The 27,463-nt window shown below is 33.1% G+C and overlaps 3 protein-coding genes and 1 long non-coding RNA gene across 6 annotated transcripts; 1 reads left to right on the top strand and 3 right to left on the bottom strand.

Annotated features, from left to right (window-relative positions):
- Positions 1–233: 233 nt before the first annotated feature.
- LOC125073340 (dystrobrevin beta) lies at positions 234–18,818 on the bottom strand. Of its 2 annotated transcripts, XM_047684127.1 has the most exons (21): positions 18,759–18,818; positions 18,002–18,182; positions 17,027–17,243; positions 16,531–16,616; positions 16,039–16,190; positions 15,345–15,453; positions 14,645–14,811; positions 12,751–12,878; positions 12,462–12,565; positions 11,784–11,875; positions 11,005–11,043; positions 10,609–10,721; positions 9,858–10,029; positions 9,564–9,664; positions 9,304–9,389; positions 8,608–8,670; positions 7,906–8,001; positions 7,373–7,429; positions 5,301–5,383; positions 4,663–4,704; positions 234–4,386 (listed from the first exon to the last, which is right to left on the bottom strand). In XM_047684127.1, exons 2-20 carry the CDS (start codon positions 18,174–18,176, stop codon positions 4,675–4,677), a joined length of 2,070 nt encoding a protein of 689 aa, XP_047540083.1. In that variant the 5' UTR covers positions 18,177–18,182; positions 18,759–18,818; the 3' UTR covers positions 234–4,386; positions 4,663–4,674. The 2 variants fall into 2 exon arrangements, with proteins under 2 accessions (XP_047540083.1, XP_047540084.1); XM_047684128.1 differs by lacking the exon at positions 11,005–11,043.
- A 1,065-nt stretch (positions 18,819–19,883) lies between these two features.
- LOC125073477 (internalin A) lies at positions 19,884–26,086 on the bottom strand. Its single transcript, XM_047684328.1, has 10 exons — positions 25,931–26,086; positions 25,543–25,848; positions 25,088–25,204; positions 24,898–25,015; positions 24,354–24,563; positions 24,116–24,203; positions 22,579–22,734; positions 22,332–22,498; positions 20,685–20,909; positions 19,884–20,143 (listed from the first exon to the last, which is right to left on the bottom strand). The coding sequence occupies exons 1-10, from the start codon at positions 26,072–26,074 to the stop codon at positions 19,923–19,925; spliced, it is 1,752 nt and encodes a 583-aa protein (XP_047540284.1). The 5' UTR covers positions 26,075–26,086; the 3' UTR covers positions 19,884–19,922.
- Positions 22,882–23,246, bottom strand: LOC125073478. Its single transcript, XR_007120042.1, has 2 exons — positions 23,110–23,246; positions 22,882–22,972 (listed from the first exon to the last, which is right to left on the bottom strand). It is a non-coding gene; the product is annotated as an uncharacterized LOC125073478 (long non-coding RNA).
- A 671-nt stretch (positions 26,087–26,757) lies between the features above and the next one.
- Positions 26,758–27,335, top strand: LOC125073476 (splicing factor 3B subunit 5). Of its 2 annotated transcripts, none has more exons than XM_047684326.1 (2): positions 26,758–26,863; positions 26,985–27,335. In XM_047684326.1, exon 2 carries the CDS (start codon positions 26,989–26,991, stop codon positions 27,244–27,246), a length of 258 nt encoding a protein of 85 aa, XP_047540282.1. In that variant the 5' UTR covers positions 26,758–26,863; positions 26,985–26,988; the 3' UTR covers positions 27,247–27,335. The 2 variants fall into 2 exon arrangements, with proteins under 2 accessions (XP_047540282.1, XP_047540283.1); XM_047684327.1 differs by having other exon boundaries at positions 26,785–26,850; positions 26,964–27,335.
- Positions 27,336–27,463: the final 128 nt, after the last annotated feature.

Raw genomic sequence — 27,463 nt, 5'->3', positions numbered from 1 at the left:
AGAATCCTGAAAAATTATTTTGGCTATGCCAATGTAATTTTTTTATAATAGATTTTTATATTTAATGTTTGGATCAAATCTTTTCGGTGCTTTACGCAATGAAACGAACAAAGTATAAAAAACGCTGCCACTAAATATTATTTCAAAGTAAAATAAAACGTTTATCAGTATTAATCTACTTCAATATATAATATAACAAGGGGTTGAATAGGGGATGAAAATAAAACACATAATCACAAGCATTGGAATGTTTACAATTGCAACGACAGTCCTTACAATATCATAGATGTTGGTTACAAGCCTCGTCTTGAAAGACAGTCTCACTTTGCCTCGGGTAATTCAATTAAAATATCTCCTCTATCAATAAATAATATATCTGGAATCATCTACTCAACCCTTTCGTTGATATCACAACCTTACAACGCCCTCAAGCTAGGAATGAAACGTTTCGCCTTGGCCGAATGGAATCAAATAAAACAAAAAAAAAATAGGCCTGACAGCTGACAGTTGACACCTGACAGCTGTCATGTAAAAGCACAAAGCAAGACCACCTTTCTTCAGCCTCAGTCCGAAGCGTTTTTTTTACACAAATACAAAAACATTGCATAAAATATTCGGTTAATACATACATAGATATTACATGACGTGACCTAATAGACAACACATAAAAAATCGTATTTTTATATAAACGACACAATACAGAAACGAAGTTTTCACTTTGTGCTTCCTACTTAATTACATATAGTTAACATTACACATATAACTACTCTACGTTTTATATGAAATCTATTATGGTATAAAATACTATGTACTTTTAGTATTACATATAGTATGGATTTAAAATATAGATTAGATAGTTTAATATTTCACCTGTGAGAGGGGAGAAGGGGAGGGGTTCGGGATACTTTATAAAATCTAATGTTTAATTTTTTCTTGAAATATAATAGTAATAAGTACAGACCTTACGAACTAATAATAGTTTTTAATATATGACATGTAAGATTTTTTTAGATATAATTATTTGAATATTTATATACGAGTGATGCAATGTCGTTAATACACTATGACCTAACTTGTAGTCAAATGAGATAGCCGTACATGCTTTAAAAACAAACACAGGTGTTGCCACAGCTTTACAAATCTTGTGATCGATATTGCTTCACTGCGGAAATCATAAAGAACGCTTTTATCGAATCCACCACGTCATATAAAAATACCATCGCTATATACTTTGGGTTATACTAAATGACATTCTCGAAATCTCTAGCTATCGAAATAAATTATAACTACGGTAGAATCCATCACATATCCGGCAAGATATACCTCACGCCCTATATTTATTGCACTTAATTATCTATAAAATAAATGATATGCCAAAACCTAGCCTACGTTTATTAGTGCATTTCGTATTTATACGTACAAATTGTAAAGAAGTATTGGAAATATCGACGTAGATTAGTAGGTTTTTTGAAAGACGTTATAATTCGAGAAAACAAAAAGATATAAATGCATGACTTCATAAGAGAGCGTGAGGCCATTTGCCTTCACGATATAAGTTTTTTTTTTTTACATTTTGTACATATTAAACTAAAATGCACTAAGATTATGATAATAGTGAATATTTAATGTATTTTTTTAAACTAAGACCTTCTTGACAGTAGTCTTAGAACATTGTCTTTTAAATCGTCTTTCATGTTAATAGTCTTATGTAAAATATTTATCAGACTATGAAAGATTATAATTTTTTAATTTTTAATATAAATTTACAGATAAACCAAGTAGATCGTATAATTTTAAACCTTAAGTACGATACCAAATTTGAAAGAAAACGTACCAAATAAAGAAAAAATAAGTACAGCGCTTATGATACATAAAAACACAATATTATGAATCAAACAACACAAACAAAAATATCAAAGAAAACACATCTTAAAACTAAATTACTTATTATTATGATATTATTACAACAAATTATGTTCCGATACGTATTTTAAAAATTCATTCATTCTTGGACGTTTATATCATTAAAGTAAGATACAACATCGCAAGGGTTGCCATTTAAAAGTGATGTATAATCATAAAGTTCTCCCATGAACCAATTTACTATAATATATTTAATTAATAATTAATGTTTTATTATTGGTCAAAAAATAATGCAATGCTGCACTAAGCGAATCAAGTGCAGACAATCAACACAAATGCTTGCCTTATGTGATTCGTTTGACGTGTATTTGACAGTTAAAAGTCTGGCCTTCGAAAAAAATAAGTTTCTTGGATACTTATTACACTACAACAATAAACATAAATTTGTAACGGAGTGTTTAAAAAAATAACATATTTATTTAGACTAAAGTCTAATATAAATTCTGCGAAATTATATATTGTAGTTTTTAATGATATTTGTTTGTAAGGAATAAAATGATAGATCCTTCGCCATTTCAAAGTTACACCTGGTTGGTCAAGAGGCTTTTAGGAACGACACAATCTTTATGAAGTAGTTCATGATTTAACATAACGTAGAGATAAATTGTTAATTTTTTCTTTTCATCTGGTTGCATAAAATAATTCGAAACAAATAAATTTAAAGATTAAATAAACACCTACGCGTAGTCCCATGCACTTTGACGAGTCAATATTATATAAATACTCAATAAATACGAATGGCAACCCTGGTCACCAAATATCATAGTTTAATTCATAGTAATATGAAACGAAGCTACCACAGAATAAAAATTCAATGAAACGATTTTGGTTTGAAAAATTTTGGCATTCGCGGTGGTACACCAATGTCTTCAGTCTTAATATTTATAAAGAATAATCTGCTCGATAATATTTTTACTGCAATACAACAAATTGTTGATAAAATAAGATTGTCACGACGTCGCTTTCGCACGCATTATTCGAGCCATATTATAAGCCGACAAGGACAAGACTAAACAAACCGTTTAAGAAAGAACGAGAGAACATTTCGCTACCGTATGGGAATGCATCGGTATGCTTAAGGGTCGAAAGGTTGATAACCCATAAAATTGAACGAAAGAGTTTTTAATCACGAATATTAAATGGAATAAAAATATTCTGCCTTAAAGCATAGTTTTTGTTTCTAAAATTTCATATACAAATTTTTTTTTTTAATTCTAAAAAATTGTTTAAAATTTAAATGGGAATAAATTTAAACTATGATTAAACCAAATAAGACATATTATATAATGTTCGTATTAGCAATACGTTCAAGTTTTGGGGGAGATTAAAATGGTTTCAAAGTGAAAATAGGCAAAGGATGTTTAAGGAAGTATCAATTGACATTTTTGTACATTTTGGAAGGAATTGACAAATGGAAGACAGAAGGGGAAGGGTAACGGAATTACCTATTTAAAAAAAAGACATTTTGAGCTTTAAAAAAAATATAAAGCTAAGGACTAGACTCAAACAACCAAAGGTACTTTAAGATTTTAAAATTAATTTAAAACTAAACTATCAAAAAATATTTTTTTTAATCTTTGATTGAGAGGGTTAAAATTCGAAGTTTAAAATGACTTACTTTAAATCAACGACAATGACTACATACTACTTAAATAAGTACAAGTAAAGACACCAAGTCTTTACGTTTGGTATATGAGAACTGCCAACTTCAATTTATATCTTGCCAAAACATTTCGGAACTGAGAACTTATTTATTACATTTCTTTACTGATTTTATATAAAAAATAAACGAATATTGTGATGACAATGTAGTGATGTGTCCGTTTGTAATTATATCAATCATTAATGTATAATCAGTCTGTTTATTTTCGACTACATATTTTTTTTTTATTTCCGAATAAAAGTACAATCAGCAACAAAAGTTACAAAATTTATTAATTTTGAAGATAATCTTACAATTACAATCAGACGAGACAAGACTTAAATATGAATCCTTACAATTCGATAATAATTAATAATCCTTACGTCAATAATTATATCTGATACAATTGTCTGTGCAACTGTACGTATTATTATATTAATATATAATCTGTTATGTTGCGAATACTTAAAGTCAACGCAATTTTTATCAACAAATAAAAACAAAAAAGAAATGTACTACGATATCTAAAGAAACTGCCTGACATTGAATACGTATTATGTATATGCATTTCAATTTAAACTTTAATCCCCTGTAATAAGGATCAATATGATTTAGGGTAACATGTAAGTTTATAGCAGTTACAAATCAAAAACGAGCCTATACGAAATACCAAGTTAATTTTTTAACAAGATGATTGGTATATAACCCAAGGTCGCTTCAACAACAAACTACTGTGATTTTTTCATAAAATTACGTATACTTTAGAGCTATGTGCGCGGGTAATAGTGACCCGTACGAGCCGGGAGCGGAGGCGGTATGTCCTGCAAGAAATTAGTTCATTAATTATCATTTATACTAATTACCAAGCAATAAGTTTTTACCTTTTGTAACCAATTACCACAATTTATGCCTACAGTTATAGGCAAAAGTTTGGTACTTTACGATTGAAATTTAGAAAATAAATTTAATAAAAAAAAAAAACAAATACATATATTTATTTTGTGAACAGTACAGTTATAAGCTTAAGTGAAACAAATAAAAAAAAGAAACAATATATGGAAAAAGTGCAAAACAAAACAAACACAAGTGAAACCAACCTCAAACACTACTTATGACGTAATAACACTAGGTGGCAAGTTCTGAAATAAAAATTAGCGAAATATTTAGCGAAAAATAAAATATTAACTGAATAATAAATATATATAATAATAAAAATTCTTTAACATCCATGTCAAACTATACAGGCTGTTGGAAAATTCAATGATTATGGGTTTATTTGGAATTGGCGTCTGTAAAGTTGGATATGTAATATTAAAAAAAAAATAGAACACTAAAAATTTGTAAATCTGAAAACTCAGTACTTAAAAATGTCTTTTTTTAGAATAGTTATATCTTTAAAAAAAAATAAGTAATTTTTTTTTTTTTTCGAGAATGGCATAGAATGACCTATCATTGTATATTAAATACACCTGTATAAAAACTAAGTATATTACATAACACAATTTAGAAACCGAAATAAGAATTGAAAATATATAAAAAAAAAAACTAAAACGTAAGCAAAAAACAAGCAAATGCACAAAAAAAAACCTAATATACTTTAACACACAAAACATAATTTACTACGGTTTTATAGGAATGAATCTTACAAAACTGGCCATTATAATATGATACATAATATCTTACATTTGAAATAAAAAATGAACTCTAATACTTGCGCCATAAAGTTTAATTTTACCTGAACATTGTTGTCGTGTATGTAGTGCCGTGGGAGCTGCGGTCGTGGCATTGGTTCATCACTGTCTTCATCTTCTTCGAAATCTGTAATTAGTTAAACATAGTTTTATGATTACCTTTTTACAGAAAATCTATATATTTTTGTAATTTTTATTTTGCATTGTAAAATGTTTTTTTTTTTTAAATCGATGAAATTATCCGAATATATTAGTCTATTATTATCCTTTCAGGGATAATTATAGTGACCTTTGCATATACATACATATATACATATATAGATATATGGATGAAATTCTCACGTGTCACATTATAAACACAGTTTAATTATATTCCTACAATATTATTGCCTGAACAATCTTACTGGTTAAATCCAGATCGAACTAGTTTTGATTAGTCGTTTAAAAACAGAATTATGTAAACAAATATTATGTAATCTTTTTATTATTAATTGAATACGACACAAGCTGACTGAGCGAGTCATGTGCAGTTAATAAACTCAAATATTTGCTTTATAAGACTCGTTTGAAGTATATTTCACAGTAAAGTCCGGCTACTGAAAGAATATATTTCTGACATCTGTCAGTTGTTGTAAAATTGTTTTATTAATTATTTAAAATTATATTTAGTGCAATATTATAAAGTTATTCTATGTTTAGATATTTACGCAATTTTTAATGATATTCGTTACTAGGGAAAACAATGATTTTTGTCATAAATCGTACGCCATTTCAAAGTTACATAATCTAATTAATCTTGATCCTTTATTGGACGTACTCGCAACGACCGGAAATTTATACAAATACGTACAGATTAATAATATTTAAGCATGCATTATTATTATTATTCATGCACTTGTAAAAAATTATGTAATTAAACTTTAATATGGGCTCTGAAAAATGTAAATATTCAAAACAAAAAAAATATAAACTCAGCAAAATATATATATATATATATATATATATATATATATATATATATATATATATATATATAAGACTAGCTGATCCTCGCGACGTAGCCTTAATGCTCCTTCCAAGGTTAGTTAAGTTATGATAGTCAATTACTTTCTCAATAAATGTGCTAGAAAACCTTGCACTAAAAGGATTTTTCAAATCTAGTAGCTTACACCTCAAATTAGGTCACGAATAAGCAGACAACAAAAGTCTTCAGCTCTATAATATTAAAAACACAGCCCGGAAATTTCTCAATGCTGGGCTCAGTCCTCTCATTTTTGAGGGGAAGCTTAGTCTACCACGTTGCTCCAATGAGGGATGCATATAATATTAGTATATATAAAAAACCTAACCAACCATCTATTATTTACCATAAAACGATTCCTATATAATGCCATTTTATTTAACGCGTGCATCTTAACCGATGATTTCGATCAAACCCAGGCAGGCACCACTGAATTTTCATGTGCTTAATTTGTATTTACAATTCATCTCGTGCGGTGAAGGAAAACATCGTGAGGAAACCTGCATGTGTCTAATTTCAACAAAAGTCTCTACATGTGTATTCCACAAACCCGCTTTGAAATATGCTCCAAACATTCTCCTCAAAGGGAGAGGAGGCCTTAGTCCAGCAGAGGAAAATTTACAGGCTGTTAATGTTTTGATTATAAGCAGCATAATCCTGCATTATCAAATACAATACGACTCTTAATAATGGAATTTAATAAAAAACATTTTAGACAAAACGTTACATGAAATAAAAAAGAAGTGAGCCTTACAGCAGCCGCATATGATGCAACCTCTAACATCTGACACGTCACCTTTTTAATAAACTACATCAACATTATATCCTCTCCAACAGACGGTCAACTCGAGCACCGCGCTCTCATTGGTCAAATCAAAGGGCGCGCGTTTCCTCTGCCTGTTACACACTTCCGTCCCTATTCACGTAATAACTCTCCCAGATAGCAGGAAAGCGAAAGGTAACATGTTACATTAATGATAAAATGGATTCTATCTACAAACTAATAAAGGTTATAGTGCAAATGAATCTACAGAAACCATTTCCCAAGACTAACCTTGAAACTGAAAACTTTAGTTATACTCAAATGAAACTTACCCCGTCTCTTCCTAGCCTCCAACCCTCCTTTGACTGTATCCTCTGTGTCTGAACCCTCTGCAAAACATTTAGCAACATAAAACGACTAAACACACATTCATATAACTTTGCTCAATGAAAATACACGTGATAAATAACTTCTAAGCATTATTGATACGTCTAGACTAATGGTTGTATTGAGTGACGTCATTAGAATAAAAAAAAAAGTTTAAAAAAAGTAATTTGAAAATATGTCATAATTTTTAAAATCAGATTGTATATATAATCCACTATCGTCATTTTGGTGTTTAATTTATTTAGTGAAAAAATCATTTTTTTATTTATGAAACAAATTTTTCAAAAAAACGCCTGTAAAAGATGGCGTCAATGTTCTAAGGGTGTCGATAAAACATGCATAAAAATTGACAAATGCGTGCCGTGTCACCATCATTACAGAACAGTAAAAACTGGTAAACCATGCAAAACTCCTAAACACTATTTGGAAAAAAAAACATCGGACATGTATTTTAAAAAAGCTAAGTTTTTAAACTCACCCGAATTAAGTTCTCGAACTAAAGTCGACATGGCGTTCGTTACTGAATCCGCGGCGTACAGCAGATCGCTTCGTAGACTTCTGTTGTCTATGCCCACTGAAAAATATATATATTGTACGAATATTGAAAAGGCTCAGGATTTATAGAGGCTAGAGCATGTACGTCTTAAGGCTCTACGGTGAAGAAAATCAAAGGAGAGGAAAAGGCAACCTTATAAAATAGTAAGTGGTCACCACCTTTATGTGGCCTATAGATATTGGCGCCGTAAAAGATTTTAACCTTGGGAACTAAGTTGTTATGTCCCTTGTACCAGTTACAGTAGGTCACTTCCCCTTCAAACTGGAAACAACAATACCTGTGGTATTGTTGTTTGGCGGTAATATATGATGAGGTGGTGGTACTTTCCTGGTGTTTGCGCTAAGCCCTACCACCAAGTAATATTTGCACGTGCCGGATGAAATTATATTAAATGTCTATTCTTCAACATGGTTTAAAGCAACGTGGTAGAATACACTACAAACCTCATCAAGATTGAATGAGATCTTTACCCATTAGTACTGGTTGTAGCCTGGCCGTTTTTTTACTTTTAAGTTTAATTGAAGAACAGATAGACTTTCACATTTGCAAAACATATTATTACAACATAGAAAAACATATTTCTCTTTATATATTTACATTAATGTATCGGTATTCGGTACTCACTCGTAGTAGGTCGCTGGTTCTGATGAAAACCTCTAGGATCTCCTCCCATTGATTCCATCGCACCTGTTCGGTTAAATTTGTATTATTTACTTTGATTGAAAATAGTTTCTTAATAAACACAACACGTACTAATTTGAACTGTAAAAGTTTAGTATCTCCGACACGATTACATTGCGAGATCTAAGATGTTACTTATAATAAAATTACTTTAGCACAATCGAAACAGCTTTATAAAAAATGTGTGTTGGAAGAAACCATTTTTTGTAGAGCTGTTAATGGTAACAACCCACCCAGAAAGCGTCCACCACGATGTGTATTTGTTCACTTTAAAAACTTTAGGCACATTATCATCGGTGCTGTAAGAAATATTAACCACTTCTTAAAAAGCGATAGCGTCGTACACCTCGACAACTAAGATGTTATATCGCGTTTGTCTGTAATTACGGTAAAATCGACCACAATTAATACATTTTCATTATTACATTCAAGATTGACGGTTAGACAACAAATCTGCACTGCCTCCTTAGATTCCTTACCCGAGGAATCGATTAGATAAATAAAACCTAGATAGGCTAGATATAACGAGTCGTTTATACGTGTCCGAAGTAGGAGACACTCGCTTCGGCGCAGAGTACTTATTTCTGTGGTTGTGCGCAATCGAAGCTTTAAAAAGGACCGGGGCGGCGGAGTACGCACCGAGGCTGTGCGTCATGTCGACGCGCTCGCGCTCCCCCAGCGACGGCGTCTGCGGCGCGCTGCGCACGGCGCCGCGCGACACCTCCCTGCGCGGGAACCACTCGATAACATTCTTTTGGTACAGCTGTATGTGTTACTGTTTTGCAACGGGAGATGCTCTTAACAAATCGGAGACATTTTCTTGTATGTGATATCGCATATTTTGTATAAGTATAAAGAAATTAGTTTACCTCTCTGAATAGATATATCACATGTCCTACCTCTCTGGCGCGGAAGGCTGCGGTTGCGATCCGGGCAGCGGAGGACTTTTCGTCGATCGCGGAGACGAATTCGGTGTTGATCTGGGACTGGACTGCTGGGTCTAATACATATAAATAAAATTCCTTAACTCCATTCTTAAATATTTAATACATAATACAAGTCACGCTCCACCCGTCCTAGTCTCACTACTGGGAGAAACTATTACACGTATACGACAATTCTCAGGAGACTAGTCAACAGCGACACATTATATTAAATAATATTTATAATACAAAAATGTATGCGTTAGTTACCTTAAGCATCCTCATAAGACCTTCCAGTTGGTGCATGAGGTGCTTCCTGGATTCCTGCAGCGAGGACAGGTGTCCCTCCAGCTCGTCCTTGCGCTGGCGGAGCGCCCGCAGCTCCGACACGAGGGGCGGGGCGGAGCCCGGGCCGCCGACCGCTTCTGCTTCTTGTTGCCGTCTGACAAGATTCACACACATTTGATGTCTATTATTACCACCAATATAATAAATATTGAAGATATAGGTGTGAACTTTTATAAAATCAACGGATACGGTTCCTGGCTAGGCGATTTTTTTTTTCAAAAACGTGACATTTTTAAATGTTGCTTATACTCTTGGATCTAGCTTCGCTATTAAAAAAAATTGTATGTAGAGAAATAAGTCAACTAAGAATTAAGTTCTCTAAATGTCTTAACACTTGGCAAAAGCCAACTAAAATTTCAAGTCACCAGTGATTTTTTAAATTTGTAATGTAACACCAAAGGCAAGAACAACAAGGTATCTGAATATTTTTTGGTTAAATAATCAAGCATATAAATTGACGCTTTAAGAAATGTAACTATCCCTTACAACGCCAATCTTTGCAACCAACCTTGGGAACTGCGGTATCCCATGAGCCTGTACATATTACACGACTTAGTATATTACTCTGGCTCAATCACCCATCAAACCAGAACACCACAATACTTAGTATTGCACAAGTGGAACGGATTACTTATTTAAGAGCAAAAATAAGGATTAAAAATTTGGGGGGTACCTTAAACGAGCGATCTCTCTCATTATCTCCCGGTTCTTGGCCTCGAGCTGCGATATCAGCTCGCGTTGCTGTCTCGCCGCGTCCACTTCTGAACCCTCTGATGATGAACGGCCCTGAAAACGGCGTGAATTTAATAAATATGACCAATTCCGAGTGTTTCTAAGCGACATGCTATTAAAATGCGGCGAAAATATATTTAACAAGCTTTTTTTGGAAACAGTATTAGTTTATAGCATCTGTTTGATTAATTTTGAAAATTTTTGTCGCAGATTTAGTCCTGTTTGAAAAATCTTAAAAGATCAAACATAGAAGATTAACGTTGACCAAAATCCAGGCATTCCTTTAACTAAGAGTATATCACACACAAACATACACATATATGTAGTAAATTCTTACCAATTCTGGTGTCAGAGAAGCCGACCTGCCGGCTCTTGGCTGCGACGAAGTAAAATTTAAAAAATCATTGTTAACTCAAAATTTAAAAAAGAAATAATAATAAACAGGCAACACAGGCAGGCGAACACGTGATGTTAAGTGGTCACTACCACCTATAACCATAGATGATGACATTCTCTTGACCGCCTTCGGCCACGGCGGTCATTCCCTACAGGACAGTATGTGCATCCTCTCTTCCATAACTCTTGCCATAATTGAATAGCATGGGAAATCTGACATGACATGAGAAAGTTTAAGTGTTGGACCAACAGCTCAACCGAATTCTAACACCAAGCTGCGACTGAGATTTGTCCCGATCAAGGGAACCCTTCTGGCGCTTTATAAACCACAAATGAGACAGTTAACCCTAACCATTTCATCATCACATTGATGGTAGGATAGCTAATGGTGAGTGGTTGATGAGTTTACACAATGGTATACAACATAGTATAATTTTTTTTCGTCTAAACTTGTTTATTACACCTTTTTTTTTTAATTCTTATAGTTTCGTTTCTATAAATCGCTACCCGGTGCTATAATTATGTAATTTGATTAGTCGCTTTGAATTAATTTCGTTATGAAAGACTATTCTAATCGACTTACAATTTGTCAACTTTTATTATTGCAACATAATCATGAAACGGCAAAGCGTAGTAAGTCACATTATGGGTTAGAAAATATAAATGATCACAAAATGATTTTACTGTTATTTATAAATCTGATGAGTTATACGTATTTACCATGGTGCGGTTTTCGTGCGCCAATCTAGCCGCGTATCTCGCTATGAGGCGATGTTCATCGTCGACGCCGCGCGAGAGGTGTTCCGCTATACCTGAATAGAACCATTATACGAGTTACACCAATTGTTATCCATAACTCCGCGTTCTACGCCACTGCTCTGTCCTCGTGGGTTGAACGCGATCTGTGTATTAATTCTGGTTCAAGTCGGTTCTTTGGTGTTCACTTTGCCTAAACATACCCTCAGTGGGATCATGCGTTTATAAACACAAATTCTTCACCTTATAATAGACTTAATCTATTTATACTGTGTTTATAATAAAAATTGCTATTACTATATATGACGATTATGGGCTGGTTTCTTTTACTCGACTACCGGCAAATAAAATACCTTATACTGCATTCGTATCCTGCAACTTGCGTCCAGAGATCTACTAGATCATTTGATTTATAAAATCCTTTATGTTTTTAAAAGTTTTCTTGGATGTTGTACAAGCGTACACATTGACCCACAAAAAACAATTATCAGACTAAAGAATGCTTGTTCTCAATTTAAATAAATTAAAAATGTTTAAATATACTTTTGTCAATAAATATTTCGAGATGGGCTGAGAAATTGATTTAGAACGATCAGCATGAGCTAGAAGCAAGTACGGACTAAGGACGGAGTAAGGACTCACTGCGGTGCGTGGACCTGGAGGAGCGGCTGTCGAGCGAGCCCGTGTTGACGTACCCGCCCGCGTACTCCGGGAACCCGTTGTGGGCCGGCACCGGGGACGGCGGACTGTGGGGGGAGGGAATAGTTGGTGTTTAGTTTGTTATCATTTAATTCGTTTATCGCCATCATTATTATACTATTACTACTACACATTTGTTGCTGTGGTAATTTTATATTTGAATACGATAGTAAATATCACTTGCATCCTACTACAACAATAAGTACAAATGTAAATAGACACGAGAGCTCACACGATGTGGCTGAGGTTGAGGGTCCGCTCGGGCTGGTCGGGGTAGCGCGGCAGCTGCGGGCGCGCTCGCTCGGGCACGCAGCGGAACGACTTGCGGAGCGTCGCGCCGATCTGCTTCGACGGAGATTTCTGCAACGCGCAATGCAATGTTATTGTTAGCATTCATTAATATTATTGTAGTAAAATTATTTCTGTATGTGAATCTATGTTAAGGAAATATATAAATCAACCGTAATTTTTGAACTGTATTTACTATTTGAATCCCTAAACGACTGTCTTCGGCTGGTAGCATTCTCGCTTTTATCGTAACGCCGTTTTGCGACCAAGACAAGGCTAGGATTTTTGTTACTGCAGATTACAGAAGAGATGCCCATGACTCACTACATAAGTAAGAGTCGGCATCGATGAGAGGATCATTTAGCGAGAAGTAGTCCGCTAACTGGCAGCACCACACTCAGCTGCAGTTCGCGAAGCGAGACAACATAGAGCGCGAAGCCGACACTGTACTCTGGACTGAAAGCAATTCATATGAGAGGTCAGGTCAGGAGTATCTACATATGTATATTAGCATTAGCAGCCCGTAAATGTCCCACTGCTGGGATAAAGGCCTCCTCTCCCTTTGAGGAGAAGGTTTGGAGCATATTCCACCACGCTGCTCCAATGCGGGTTGGCGGAATACATATGTGGCTGAATTTCGTTGAAATTAGACACATGCAGGTTTCCTCACGATGTTTTCCTTCACCGCCGAGCACGAGATGAATTATAAACACAAATTAAGCACATGAAATTTCAGTCATGAAACCACTGGGCCATCTCGGCTCTTTTCATATATGTATAATACATGTGGTATTATCGTGGACAACGTGACTAATTGTGTCAGATCATATGCTAAGGCGACGTCGACAGCAAATCTCCCCACATGAGCGCTGTTACGAGATCCAAGTCATACGAAATGGTGGGCCGTAACGCCAAGACTAACAATTTCTGCATATTAAATTTGATGCAGCACGGAATCTATAGCTATTTAAATGACCTCAATGAGACCGTCCGTTTCGGCATTACCGCTACGGAATCCATACAGATCCCGCCCTTCGAGGCTTTAGAGAAAATGAGAGCAGTTATCTTTTTGACGTAAACGTATATCCCAGATCGCGGTATGAAGTAATGTTGAAATTTGTTCTCCAGGTACGAGACGAAAACGAGGTACTAAACCCGAAAAAGTTCACTGGGTGCCGCTAGGGATGATTCGGCAAGGTATTTAACAGTATTACAGTATTTAAGTTGTGATTCAGGCTGACGGCGCAGATGGCGCGGGTGGGGGGGTTGCTTTATAAAAATAAAAAAAAATAAAATATTGGACAACATCACATACATTACTCTGATCCCAATGTAAGTAGCTAAAGCACTTGTGTTATGGAAATCAGTAGTAACGACGGTACCACAGACACCCAGACCCAAGACAACATAGAAAACTAATGAACTTTTTTTACATCGACTCGGCCGGGAATCGAACCCGGGACCTCAGAGTGGCGTACCCATGAAAACCGGTGTACACACTACTCGACCACGGAGGTCGTCAAAAGCTCTTTTATTCTGAACTGTAATGAGCCCGATAACCCCACCTGAGCCACCATATCCAAAGAGGGATGAACCAAATTGACCATGACTCTCATATATCAAGCGAAACGCGACGGATTATCTATGACTTAATGCCGATATTTAGTGAGATAGTGGTACTTCCCGTGCGCGCCGACCCAATCGGCTGCAACCCAAAGGTACGCAGCGGGGCGCTACTGGAGATATCAATAGAATAATTGAAAACACTAAGCCGACCACAACCAAAGGCTAATAAAGCAAGAAAGAATGTTAGCCAGCTAGACCGAGCCGGTACTCACGTAGGTGGCGTACTCCTTGACCTCGTGCTCGTTGCAGTGCGGCGGCGTGACGTGTCCGCGCCAGAAGCAGTCCTGGCACAGCGTGTAGGCGGCGCAGCGCGTGCAGCGGTAGCGGAAGCCCGCCAGCGAGCCGCGCCGGCACGCGCTGCACGCCAGCGGGTGCACCACTGCCGACGCGCGACCCTCGTTACGTCTTACGCCGCGAGGCTCGTGTGCCATTCGGGGGAAGGTAGCGCTTGGCGGGGGGAGGGGCCTACAGGTTCTTTTGCAAATGGACCCCTGTTGGTAGTGGTCTCCACTGTCCATTGAGATTGGCGCCGTGTGAAATCATTTCTTGCGTATCCATAGTGACACCAACCTCGGGAACCGAGATGTTATGTCCCCCGTACCTTTAGTTACACTGGCTCACTCACCCTTCAAAACTGAACACAACCTTACTAAGTATTACTGCTTGGCGGTAGAATATATAACTACCGCCAGGGGTATAGGGAGATAATCACAAAATTTAAAACGTATTATTTCTTAACTACAATTTAGTACAGGAGGTTTGGAAATGCTTATTGTTAATTCGTCACCTTCACCCGTAGACAATAGCAAAATAAGAAGCAGTACTTTGAAACTTTTACATAAAACAACTCTTTGACAGTTAAATATACTGAACTTACATAATACATTTACTAAACTTAATTTTTTATCATACCATTCTCAACGCTGGCAAGACGGTGTAATAGAGGCAACCAAACGAGACATGGCGGTCCCGGATCTGACATCAAGGTGTCTAAGAAATCGTTCACGGTTATTTTAACATTCTGTAACAGAAAAACAAATAAACATTATGTAGATAATTTATATTATTTTTTACAATTACAATTTCTATTTTTTTTTTTTATTGGTTACGTTAGGACTACATAGTAAATTTAAATCTTGTATTAAAAAAAAAAATCAACAAATAAGGCATATTATTAATCAATAATTGAAGATTAAATGCTTGAAGTTAGTATAAATTTATTTGTGATTTATTTACTACTGTCCCTGCTTAGCACAGCAAAGTTACAACCTATGTATCCCCCCCTTGAAATTAAAATTGCCATAAATCGATCCTTACTCTGTGATTGGCTATTTGGCGAAAGGAAATTTAGTACTAAATTTCCAAGTCAATCGGACCTATAGTTTCGAAGATCTCATGATGGGCTTGGTGTTTTGTATTTAATTAACATACATATAATTTGACCATCATCATAAATATAACCGGTGGTATCTTTTAATTTAAATTAATCTCAACTATTCCAAATAAAGAAGAATCAGATAATTCTTGGTATTGGATCATTATTGGGTCTATTTAGGTAAAGTTGACAAGTTTAATATACTTCATTATATTTGAACAAATTCTTTACCTGATTAAATATAGATATTGCCAAGTTATCATTGTAACTAAACGACGGGGACTCATACACAGCTGCAGGAAGAGCTAGAACTTCACGTAGGTAGTCCGACAGTCTCTTCATTAACAAGTGCCCGTTGCCATCGGACAGTTGAGAAAATATATCTGAAAAATAATTATACAGTTATCAATACTGGAAGACGGAAAAAGCCCAGTGGAGGGATATCAATCAAATCTTAATCAAAGTTCTAATACTATATCTATTGTACTAACTTTCTATGCATGCAAAATGAACATGTATATGGATATTATAATTTATTATTGTAATATAACATTCAATGTAAAATAAAAGTGAAAACGAAACAATTAATGCTAACGAAAACACAAACACTTCAAGCTAATTTATTTTATTTTTTATTTATTTATTTTAAAAATAAGTTTAGAAGTAATTTGGAAAAGAATAAAAATGTATACTACAAGTTTACAATTTGTATTTGCTACTCACATCTTAGTTTATCCATAAGTTTCCCAGCACACATGGTGGCCAATGCAACTTTAATGGAGAAAACTCTAATTTTTCCCACATTTTCTCTGCAAAAACAAGAACAATTATTGTCGTCTACGAAATGATCTTAACAAGTCATAAACTCGTCAAGTAAACATTCAAAAATACTTATAAAACCTCAGTCAAATATTGATGTTTAAATCTCATTATTAATAATGAACTAGCTGAAGTTACAGCTTTAACCGTGCAAAGTTTATAAAACATTACTTATAACACATTTGTGTGTTATAAGGCATGACCAAGTTTACCCCATCGAGAGGTGAAATAAAAAAAAAAGCTTATGTCCTTTCCTGGGTCTCAAGCCAACTGCATACCAAAATTCATTGAAATGATTCATGAAGAAGTAACAGACAGATTTACTTTTGCATTTATAATATATATAGCATAGATCATATTTATATTTTATACTATTCTAAGAAGATTTAATCAAACCTACCCTGTACTGTATGCTGAGAGCAGCCAATTCAAAAGCAAAGCAGAACAGGCTTCAACTGACACTTGATTAGCAGGTGGTAATCTTTTATTCAAGTTGTGATACAATGACGACACAAGAGTCTCCAATCTGGTGACATTGACGCAGGCAGTTGGTTCTAGAGTATTGAGTGCATTTTCCCGAAAGGCTTCTATTACATTCCATATATCTATTGCGTGTACTGTAAAATAAAAAACAAATAATTATAATTACAAAATGATGATCCACTGCTGGGTTAAAGCCTTCTATCCTCATGATGAGAAGGTTTTGGAATAAAACTACGGGCAGACTGCCCGTGACCACGAACACTGCAAAGTGCTCGAAACGTCGGGATGTTAAAATAATTAATACACGCGATTAAATCCGTTAAAAACTAGTTTTATTTCAATGTGTAATAATCGCGAAAATCTAAGACAACATTAAGGTTTTGGAACTTAATCATTCACAGTTCTCTAAAGCATTTATGCAGTTTGTGGACATTTATGTGTAAGATTTTTATTTGATTTAGACAGATTTCTTCAATGTATTTTAATATAATTTGGTACATTTTGTGCCATTTTCATTGTAAGATTTGTTTAAATTATTACAAGGGTAAGTGATTTTATTTGAAAAAATGATAAATACATAATGATATAGCATGATTAAAAATTCACAGGCCATGGTAGTAGATAATTACTTCTGCTATAGAGATTTTCAAAATGTATGTATTAGGTATATCCCATGTATATAGGGCCAGGGCTTCTCTCACACATCAATGAAGAACACAGTACTACAAATTGATGTTTAGTAGTAGAATAATTAATGGGAACCTACTTGACACAGAGATACATAGAGCAGCAAAAAATGGCCATTATAAAACTACCTTATAAAATTTTTTTGTAAAAGAAATTATATTTGATACAATTTTATTTATATTGTAAGTATTATATACACACTCACAGTTACACTTCTTTTGGACAAAGCGGAGTTTGCAAGCTGTTCTATAAGATGCAAATCTTATAAGGTCAAAGTTCTGGTCCCTCATTTCTTGAAGTAGCTGTGAACGAGGGTCTAACGGCCCACTGCCCACGGGGATTGGGGGCATCACACCCATACTCTCACGTTCTAGTGACATGGTCACCTTAAAACAATTTATAGAATAATAATTTTTATTATAGTAAATACATTTTTATCTAAAAAAAATTGTCTAAGTGTGAATACTAATAAAAGGGTTGTATATTTGTTGTGGTTTTTCTATAAAAAATAATTAATATTCAGGTAGAAAAATTTGAGGTAATTGTATAGGTACACAACATTTGCTTTTAAATAATATTCTATAAATACATTCATTATTGAAAATATTAACATGTAAAAATAAGTGTTTTATCTTTTGTTTCGTAATAAGAACTGAATAAATATGTTTAAACTACCATTTCGTAATCATATATTTAATTATTGCTTCTTTTCTCTAATGGATATTATAAAACTACTTCAGTTTAGTTCTTTTTTTATGAATATTATTTCGATGAATTTCCCATAGTTACCATTTCATGAATTTTTGGATAAACGAATTATAAAGTATTATAGTACGCTAGTTTTTTTACAAGACAACGTACAAATTTTAAATGGTATAGTTCAATAACATTTAGGACATTTTATCGTTAAATATTATTAAATTAAATCTAAATGATTGAATAAAATTTAAGCAAATACTTACTTCTTACTATCTCATCACTTTGTCAGAAAATTAGTCACAAATCAAAGGAAAATTAATTTAATAAATTAAAGTTATTTACTTATATCGATTATATAGAAATGAGTAAGATTTAAAGTTTCGCGAAAGATGGTTTAACTACACATTAAGTACACAAATGATATCTCTCAACAAACACTTTTCCAAAAGGTCACTCAAATTTGATATATTTTTATAAAATATGCAATGTTTAATTTAATTCCGAATTAAAGTCATAAATGGTTCTATGAATGTGAAATGACAAGTCTGCCGACTGCCATTGAATTAGAGTGACGTTCCTATTATGGATATAAAGTTAAATAATATTATACTAACTTAAAAATATTTTTGATAAGCTAAATAGGCTAAACATTGAAGTCATGTTTAATTTTTTTATTAATGACAACAAATAAATTATGGTTTTTATTTTTTTAACGAAGAAGTCAATTTATACAATTTTATTTTTTATTATATCTATGCGTTGTCTGAAACAAATTTTTGTAAAGAAGGAGTACTTAGAAATATTAAAAGTACTTTTTGCTGCTCAATATTAATGCAGCAAAAAGCAGTCTTGACTTTTAATGAAAATAATAGCGTAAGAGTATAATTTAAGCAGATGCATACTTGTACCAGCAAGTTTCACATTTATATGGATTTTAAGGCGTCTAAGCGGTCCATGCATTTGTGTATTTAACGACAGAGTTATTCATTCATGTATTTAGGCTTACAGCTTCAATGTAATAATTGTGGTGACAATGTGGTGGCTTATTCCAGTACGCCTACCTACTTTATAAATAAAAAATATAGTAATTTACTTTGCTTTTTTTAATAAGATTAAATTGTTCAAAGGTAACAATTAGTTTTTTGAAAAAGTACTGATTTAATATGTATTATCCGGTAAATAAGGACACAACTTAAAAAAAAAACGATTTAAAGTATATTGATAGTATCGGTATTTGGCTTAACTAGAACCATAGATTGTTTTAGTATTCGTTTTTTAGTTGAGAATTTCAAAATAGTCTTCCATCCATTTATTACAAGGGATAAATAAAAGGCTTTTTAAATAAAAAAAAAAAACAGTTGTGTATTTTTTTATATAAATCACGTGTGTTGACAGAATATGAATAATATTTTTTATGAACTTATCTATTAATACTTATCACACAACTTTTCCAACATTTTAAAATAACAGTACTTAATGTCGAATTCCATATCATACCAATAGTTAACAGCTATACAGCCATGGCTTTGGGTCACGTGATGAAACCATAGACTAGGGAGATAGAGACAATCTCCTTTATAGAGACGCAATTTAAATATATGTGCTGTTTTGAACTCTGGGTATTTCACCAAATCCGGTTTGAGAGGATCTAAAACAATAAAATAAAATTATTTATACTAAATATTTACTTAGTTTGTATTTTGCATAAATTTGGAAATAATAAATAACTTTCTTTTCAGGTCTCAGCTTATTAGAGTATACAAAAGTATGGTATAATCTAACTAAATAGTTTTTGTCGTATGTTTCTCGTTGGGGCCTCCTTACTACACGGGGCCCCAATTAAAATTCCAAAAATAAAATAAACCCACTTGACAATGGGGGCCGAGGCCACGTGGCCTATATGTGTTAAAACTATTTAAATGGCTCTGCGTAGATTAGACCCGACTATAGGTTATAGTACTATAGGTTAATGCTGGACTTATGTACATTTTAAAAATGGCCAATATTATTATTGTATTGTAGACTCCCAATATTGAATGAGAGACATTATCATGGAGAGGCCATAGGATTGCGGAGCACAAAAAATGCATCCCTGAGAATAAAATGATCCCCATAAAAATCATCGCACTAAAAAATAGTAGCTATATAACTTATACGATTGAGTTTATTAAACAAATAACTAAGCTCACCAATACAAATCCAAGGTAATCCACAATCATTGTTATTATCACCATTGTTATATTTACAACCTTCAGTTACAACAGGAACAATATCCCATTTGTCCCCACTTCTCCTAAATTCAGCTTGAGGATATCGCTTATATGGCACATAGGGTAGATCAGTGGGCGGAATTAGTATGAAATCCTTGTATCCATCAATTACACAGTATATGTTTTCATAGGGATCTTTATGCACTAAAAAGTTTTAAGTTGTTGACTTTATATACTATGAAGAGGTTAAATTAAAGTAATTAAGTATATATGAAATATCCTTGTTACACACATTAAACATATTTAACAGTGAGATGTCAAAAAGTCCACGGAAAGAGGGAGCAAGAGGTAGACAAGAAAATAGTACCTACTTCCTTGGTACCGTTATACACGATTCGTTTGCGTAATGTAAACTTATGTACGATATTAAATAATTTCAATTATTACGTAAATTGTAATTATTTAATATCGCGTTTTAAAAATTTAACGACTAGGCTCGGCAAAACAATGTGAACTCAATGGAAGTCGTTAATGACCGTATTGGTAAAACCATTGTGTAAACAAAGTCAAGATTGATTGAAAACAACCTCCGTCCTGCAGGGTCGAATGTGGCCGTCGGTTCAGAAATACACGAAAAAATAAAAATAAAAACCTGAAACAAATATCAGCCATCCTGCCAAGCTATTTGTCTCTAGCAGTAAAACTAAACATACTCAACAACGAAATAAATCATGGAAGATTAAAGATATATAACATGTTTAAAAAAAACACGACAATTTACAAATTTATTATGCCAAGTCTTTAGCATAGGTAAGTCAGTTACTAGTTCATGATGATTTTTTTTTTTTTTTTCGACTTGGCTAACATTTTTCTTAACAGGCGGTACAATAGATTATATTTATCCACCTACCTAAGATCAAATGATAAGATCAATGGTAACCGGCGCAAAGTTATGTTTTAATTTTTATTTTTATATTATAAAAGGTTCTCTCGTTTCGTAAGTGACGAAATAAGAGACTGGGGCAATCAGAGGTATGGTCAGCACATTTCACCCGCTACCTAACTAGCCAACACATCTAGCTGACGGGTATGGGCTCCTCCTATGACAAATAAAGACAGCCTTAGTTTCCGGCAGGCCCTCTAGTCCCAAACATGGTAGCTGTCGGCGGTAACAAACAGGAAAGAAGAATCGCGTAGGGAAATCTCCAACTAAATTATCCTTTTAAAAAAATCGAAATAAGTATATTCTATATGATATAATTGTAAATGGTGTGATGTTGTCCAATTTCGGCCTCGGTTAGAATTCCCAAGGGAGACTAGATAACTGTACAGGTTGACTATTTTTGTGCACAGTCTTCCTTTCCCGCATAGATGGGACGGCAATTCAACACAACTAAAAAGAGCAGGCACAGAAGCAACTGTTTCACATGCTCTCCAAGGCACTCCTGTGAAATACACCAATTCTTGATACTTAACTTTTATACTATTGACGGCAGCTGAAAATTTTGCGATAGAAAGACCCAATAACATTTTATTACCCTGACTTTGAAGCATACCATGTTATTTTATAAGCTAACAGCTAGACCAATACATTTTAAATATAAATATTCATATTGCATCTCATACTTGATGTTACAGCTCTTTGATCTCCCATCCAAAAATTGATAGCATCAGGTTTCTTATTGAACGCCTCACTGGCAAATTTTATCTCACTTTCTACATCTGTCATTAATTCACTAAAATCTTCTGTTAGATTCGAGTTCTGTCGCTGTATATAAGGAATTATGTTTTCACTAGAAATATAAGATGAAATCAAAACAGGGACATCTCTCAAACAAATAAGTTATATATTTTTGTTATATCCAGTACATACTCCTGAGCATCCAAAGTGTCTAGGAATTCTGACATTGTCATGTTAACTTCTTGTGGCATAACAAAATATTCTATTCCATCCTCATTTTCAGTTATCCCATCGGCTAACCCATTTGGTGTGAGTGCTACAGTCATTTTCTTGGTTGCAAAGTTTTTCCTAAAGATAATTAAGATAAACATAAAAATATTTTATATTTATTAAAAATATTTATAATTTATTTCATACTGTTATTTAATATAGAAGAACAAATTTTTGATAATTGCTCATTACATTTTTTAAGAAACTTTATTAAGAATGATAATACCTGAAGAAATTAGAATTCCATTTGTAAATCGCGGGCCAGTTGCCACAGCCTCCTCTGAATATAACTGGAATATTTTTTGATACATAGTCCCTGTGAAACTGTAGTGATTCTAAATTATCTGTTTCTGCTATTTCACCTCCCAGATATAAGTCTGTTATAAATTAAATAATACCAATCAACTAAACATAAAAATTAGCAAATACATAAGGAATTATTTCCAAAATTACCTGATGATTCTACATTAAGAACTTTAAAGGCCTCGAGAATTTTATGCGACATTCTTGTTAGGTGTTTTTAATTTTTAATAATAAAATACATTTTAAAATATTGTAAACATAACCTTTTTAGCTATTGACAGTAATTTGACACTCAGTTTATAATAACCATCAACTGTCAGTGTCAAATTGCAAGCGTAGCTGTCACGAAGCAATTATAATAAGAAAAAGAAAAAAAAATGGTTTTCACTTCACAGGCAAGCTAATCGTTGGATCACCACAACTATCTGTCGACTACGCCTTGAACATGCATGTACTCCCATACATTTATGTAAAATTAGAGTTAGAGATCACTCTTTGTGAGAGTGTGGCCTAGACGAAAGTTCCCTACCCCATATACTGTTCTCATGCCCCAAACTCATCTATCCCGTATATGACGTTCTCCCTTCGAAAGTTCCTCGCCCTATTAATGTGGAATGTTTGTTAACATTTGTGTTTAGTCCATTTTGTAAATTTCTATCTAAATATATTGAACGTAATAAGATTGTTCTTCTGTGTTCAAATAGCAATTTTTTTATCTAATTATTATTATCGTGTTGTTTTAGGTTGTGGGTTTTTAATTCCGTCTACTACTATTATGCCTTTAAAATTAAACTGAGCCCGTAATCTCGACCGCACCGATCAATCTCTACCGTGTCTTCTCCATCGCACTTGACATTGGCGAAATAATCTGTGCCTTTTAGGCATAAATAAAAGCCAGAAAAAAAAGCGTAGTAAAAATAATATATTAAGCCCAAACCAGTAACGAACAAAGTTTATTGACTACGTAATAAGCAGATTGTAATCAAAATCAAAAAGGACTATGAAAATAAGTTACATTTATTACAATAAAAATATTCAAAGGCCTTCAAATATTTTTTAAATATATTTCATGGGCATAGGTTTTTTAAGTATTCCTTTGATGGCAGATCCTTGGGGTTCCATGTTTGGTTGCTTAGCTAGAGAAGGTGGATCCATAGGTGGTACATCATCGCGAGGTGAAGGAGATGTCTTATTGCGCCAAAAAGCACGAGGCATAAAAGTATATGATGAATCTATTGCTGAAACTGAACAAAATAGTAGATATAATATAAATGTAATTTAAAATAGTTTGAAAAAAAAAATGGAATAAAAATAAAAGTATTTTAGTTGCACGACGAAGTAGTTCCCAAAAATAACATATTTGCAAGACTTTAATTAATATAGATTTTACGTACGTCTTGGCTTCTGATTAGAAAATTCTGATATAGATAAAGCGCTTTGTGCACGCGGTCCGGTTAACATATTTAAATCGAAGAAATCTTCGACGCCTTGACGAGTCATGCTTATTTTATTTTTCTCGTTTAATTGTCGTAATCTCACAACTTTGTCAAAGTTTTGTAAAAATGTTCTTGAAGTGCTATGGATTGCTACGGTATCTAAAACACCTGCAAATTTTTTTTAGTACCATTACCATCATGTATATATTAAAATACCATTTTATTTTATTCATAAAATCAAAAAATATTTTACAAAGTTATGTAAACAACTTAATTAAGCTTAAGAAAGGAAGGAATATTTGGAGATGTTCTCATCATGATGAATAATCTTGTATAAAAATTATCATTTCGTCTATTGGATGATTATCTCACCGACACATTTCTCATGTAAAAAAATAATAGCACGACAACTTTGATGAATGCATTTTTCTATTTCCAGGAACATTAACAAATATATTAGACGCAAAATAGATATATTAATAATATTATATACAAATCTTACGTAATGGTGCACATCTTGCAATTATGATTTCTTTGTATCGATGCTTTTTACACATCGGATTACCAATAAAGTTGACGTCCACGAGACAAACTAACGTACAAAGATCATTGGCAATGGACTGGAACATAGTGAGTGTTAGACGGTAAAAAATCAACCATTATTATGTACAAAAATGATAAAAGAATGATACCTCTGTATTTTCTAATTTATTATTTTTGGCAATTAGAACTTCTAATCGACGTAAAGGTTTAGCCCAAGTCACCTCGGAAATTTTGTTCTCAGACACGTTCAAAATTCTCAAAGACGCCTATTAAAAATATTTATTAGACTATGTACTTTTGTGTACAATAAAAAAAAAACTTAATATTATAGCTATTATTTTAGTGCTGTAGTAACCGGTAGGAAAAAATATCGTATCTAGTAAAGGATTTGTCCCAGGTGCTACTGATCCACTTGAACAACACATCTATTTTATTTTGTTGCAATTTTAAGCGTGACAAAGAAAAAACATATGAGATGACGTATTTTAAACGCTTTACGAATAGTGATAAACTTCTACTGATACGATATTTCTTATTCTTTTGAACTCTTGTTACCAGACACAAGAAAATCAGTAAGTAAAATATAAGATTTATATATATATACCCCAATAGATATCATGGTCTTTGGGTCAAAGCACAGGGCATCTGAATTGGCAATATTTTGTTTTTCAATGTGCAGTTCCTCTAAATACTTCAATCCTTCTAAATTTTCGACGACACTTATTAGATTGTTGCTAAGGTACAATTTTTTTAATTTTGTCAAATTATTTAAGCCTTCAATTTTCGATATTTTGTTCCATTGTAGATGCAAGTGAGTCAAATTATACAGCATGTTGAGATTTTCTATTTTGGTAATGTTATTGTTATGATAATAAGCGTAAATAATATGATTCGGGTGTTTGGGTTTAGGCTGTAAAAATAAGGTATTCGTAACATAGACAGTATAGAAAAATAATAAATTCAATGCTTATAAGGCCAGGTATCGTACTTACTATTTCAACGAGAGACTTTTCATGCATAAAAAGATGGGTCGGTCTTTTATTTATTACGTTTTTTTGTTTCACTAACTTTTTTGCTTGTCTTCGCAAGCTAACATCTCTTTGATCTATATCTGCTAAATTATTTTTATCTGTCATGGTATGGTCATAAAAAATATGAATAAACAAATTAATTTTATAAAGAACTTCCGTGTCAATAAACCAAATAATGGTTGCCATAGAAACTAAACATATTTTAATTTGTATAGTTAGCATAGACAAGTCGGTATCACAAGAGTACAAATTTTATTTAGTTGCATCTCAAGCATGTCATTCATTACATTTAATTTTATTTAAACCATAGATTTAAACGCTACTGCTTAAAAATACAAATATTAAATAACAAAATACATTTCCTTTAAATTAACAACGCAAGAAATACGACATAGTAAACACTAAAATGTATTGTTCTATTTCATAGTTTTATCATAAAACTCTTTTTTACTAACCTTAGTAACATATACTTGTAGGTTAATTTTTTAAAATATTTCAACCCTTATCCTTGGCCTATAACCCTTGAGCTTTACTATCAAAGTTTTTTATAATTGAAAGCACATGCATTTCAAAATATAAAGAATTAAGACGTGGAATACCAATCGAGCGGAAATTACATTTCAGTATAATTGTGTGCTGATATTAATTGTTTTAAGTTCATTACCTTTATATTATCGGGAAAAAAATATTTATTAAATAAAAAATACAGTATAAAAAATAAACATCACAAGTTCACAACAGATTAGATACTAAATTAGAAAGTTCAGAAACGTCAGTAGCAGTTGCAGTTTCAGTTTCAATATATGTATTATCTATGGTCAGTAGTCAAACAATACCGGAGATATAATTAAGAAATAATTTATTTATCATTCGAGGATAACTTTATTAAAAGAGGTTTGTATTAATTGTTCATGAAAATGTTAGTTCAAGTAATATTTTCAACCCCTAAAATACAAAATGATTGGGAACTGTAGATCTTGACTGAAATTTAATGTTTATTATATTAATCTTACAGCAAGATGGGAGAGAGATATAATATCCACAGTCAATTGGAGCATTTACAGAGTAAATACATTGGTACTGGTCACGCAGATACAACAAAATATGAATGGCTAACGAACCAGCATAGAGATTCCTGTTGCAGTTACATGGGGCATCCAGATCTTCTCAGCTACTTTGCAATCGTAGAAAATGAATCAAAAGCTAGAGTAAAATTTAACTTAATGGAAAAAATGCTTCAACCGTGTGGACCACCTCCAGAAAAGCCAGAGGATTAAATAAATTTTAGGTTAGAACTTGGTTTAAGTAAAATTGTGGTTTGCTTTATAATATTAATTTTGATTTAAGAAATTATAATAAAGGTACTACTCAATATGATTTTTTAATTTATTCATATAGTCAAACTGTATGTAGTTGTGTATATTTCCTGATGATTTAGAATATGTGAAAAGAAAAACTTTGAGAGTTTATAAATGTTTTGAATTTCTATTTTTC

This window comes from Vanessa atalanta, chromosome 24, assembly GCF_905147765.1.
Source record: "Vanessa atalanta chromosome 24, ilVanAtal1.2, whole genome shotgun sequence".
Taxonomy (NCBI): Eukaryota; Metazoa; Arthropoda; class Insecta; order Lepidoptera; family Nymphalidae; genus Vanessa; species Vanessa atalanta.
The sequence above is the reverse complement of the archived record's forward strand: the minus strand, read 5'-3'. Positions and strand labels throughout refer to the sequence as shown.

What these genes read in the sequence shown, in the direction of transcription:
- LOC125073340 (XM_047684127.1), bottom strand. Translation starts at nt 18,176, where the DNA reads ATGTCACTAGAACGTGAGAGTATGGGTGTGATGCCCCCAATCCCCGTG. An exon ending in CAATATCTATATTTAATCAG is followed by an intron (nt 15,454 to 16,038) that starts GTAAAGAATTTG and finishes TTTCTGTTACAG; the next exon opens with AATGTTAAAATAACCGTGAA. An exon ending in AGAGAGATCGCTCGTTTAAG is followed by an intron (nt 10,030 to 10,608) that starts GTACCCCCCAAA and finishes GAATCTTGTCAG; the next exon opens with ACGGCAACAAGAAGCAGAAG.
- LOC125073477 (XM_047684328.1), bottom strand. Translation starts at nt 26,074, where the DNA reads ATGACAGATAAAAATAATTTAGCAGATATAGATCAAAGAGATGTTAGC. An exon ending in ATAAATTAGAAAATACAGAG is followed by an intron (nt 25,016 to 25,087) that starts GTATCATTCTTT and finishes ACTATGTTCCAG; the next exon opens with TCCATTGCCAATGATCTTTG. An exon ending in GACACTTTGGATGCTCAGGA is followed by an intron (nt 22,499 to 22,578) that starts GTATGTACTGGA and finishes TTATATTTCTAG; the next exon opens with TGAAAACATAATTCCTTATA.
- LOC125073476 (XM_047684326.1), top strand. Translation starts at nt 26,989, where the DNA reads ATGGGAGAGAGATATAATATCCACAGTCAATTGGAGCATTTACAGAGT.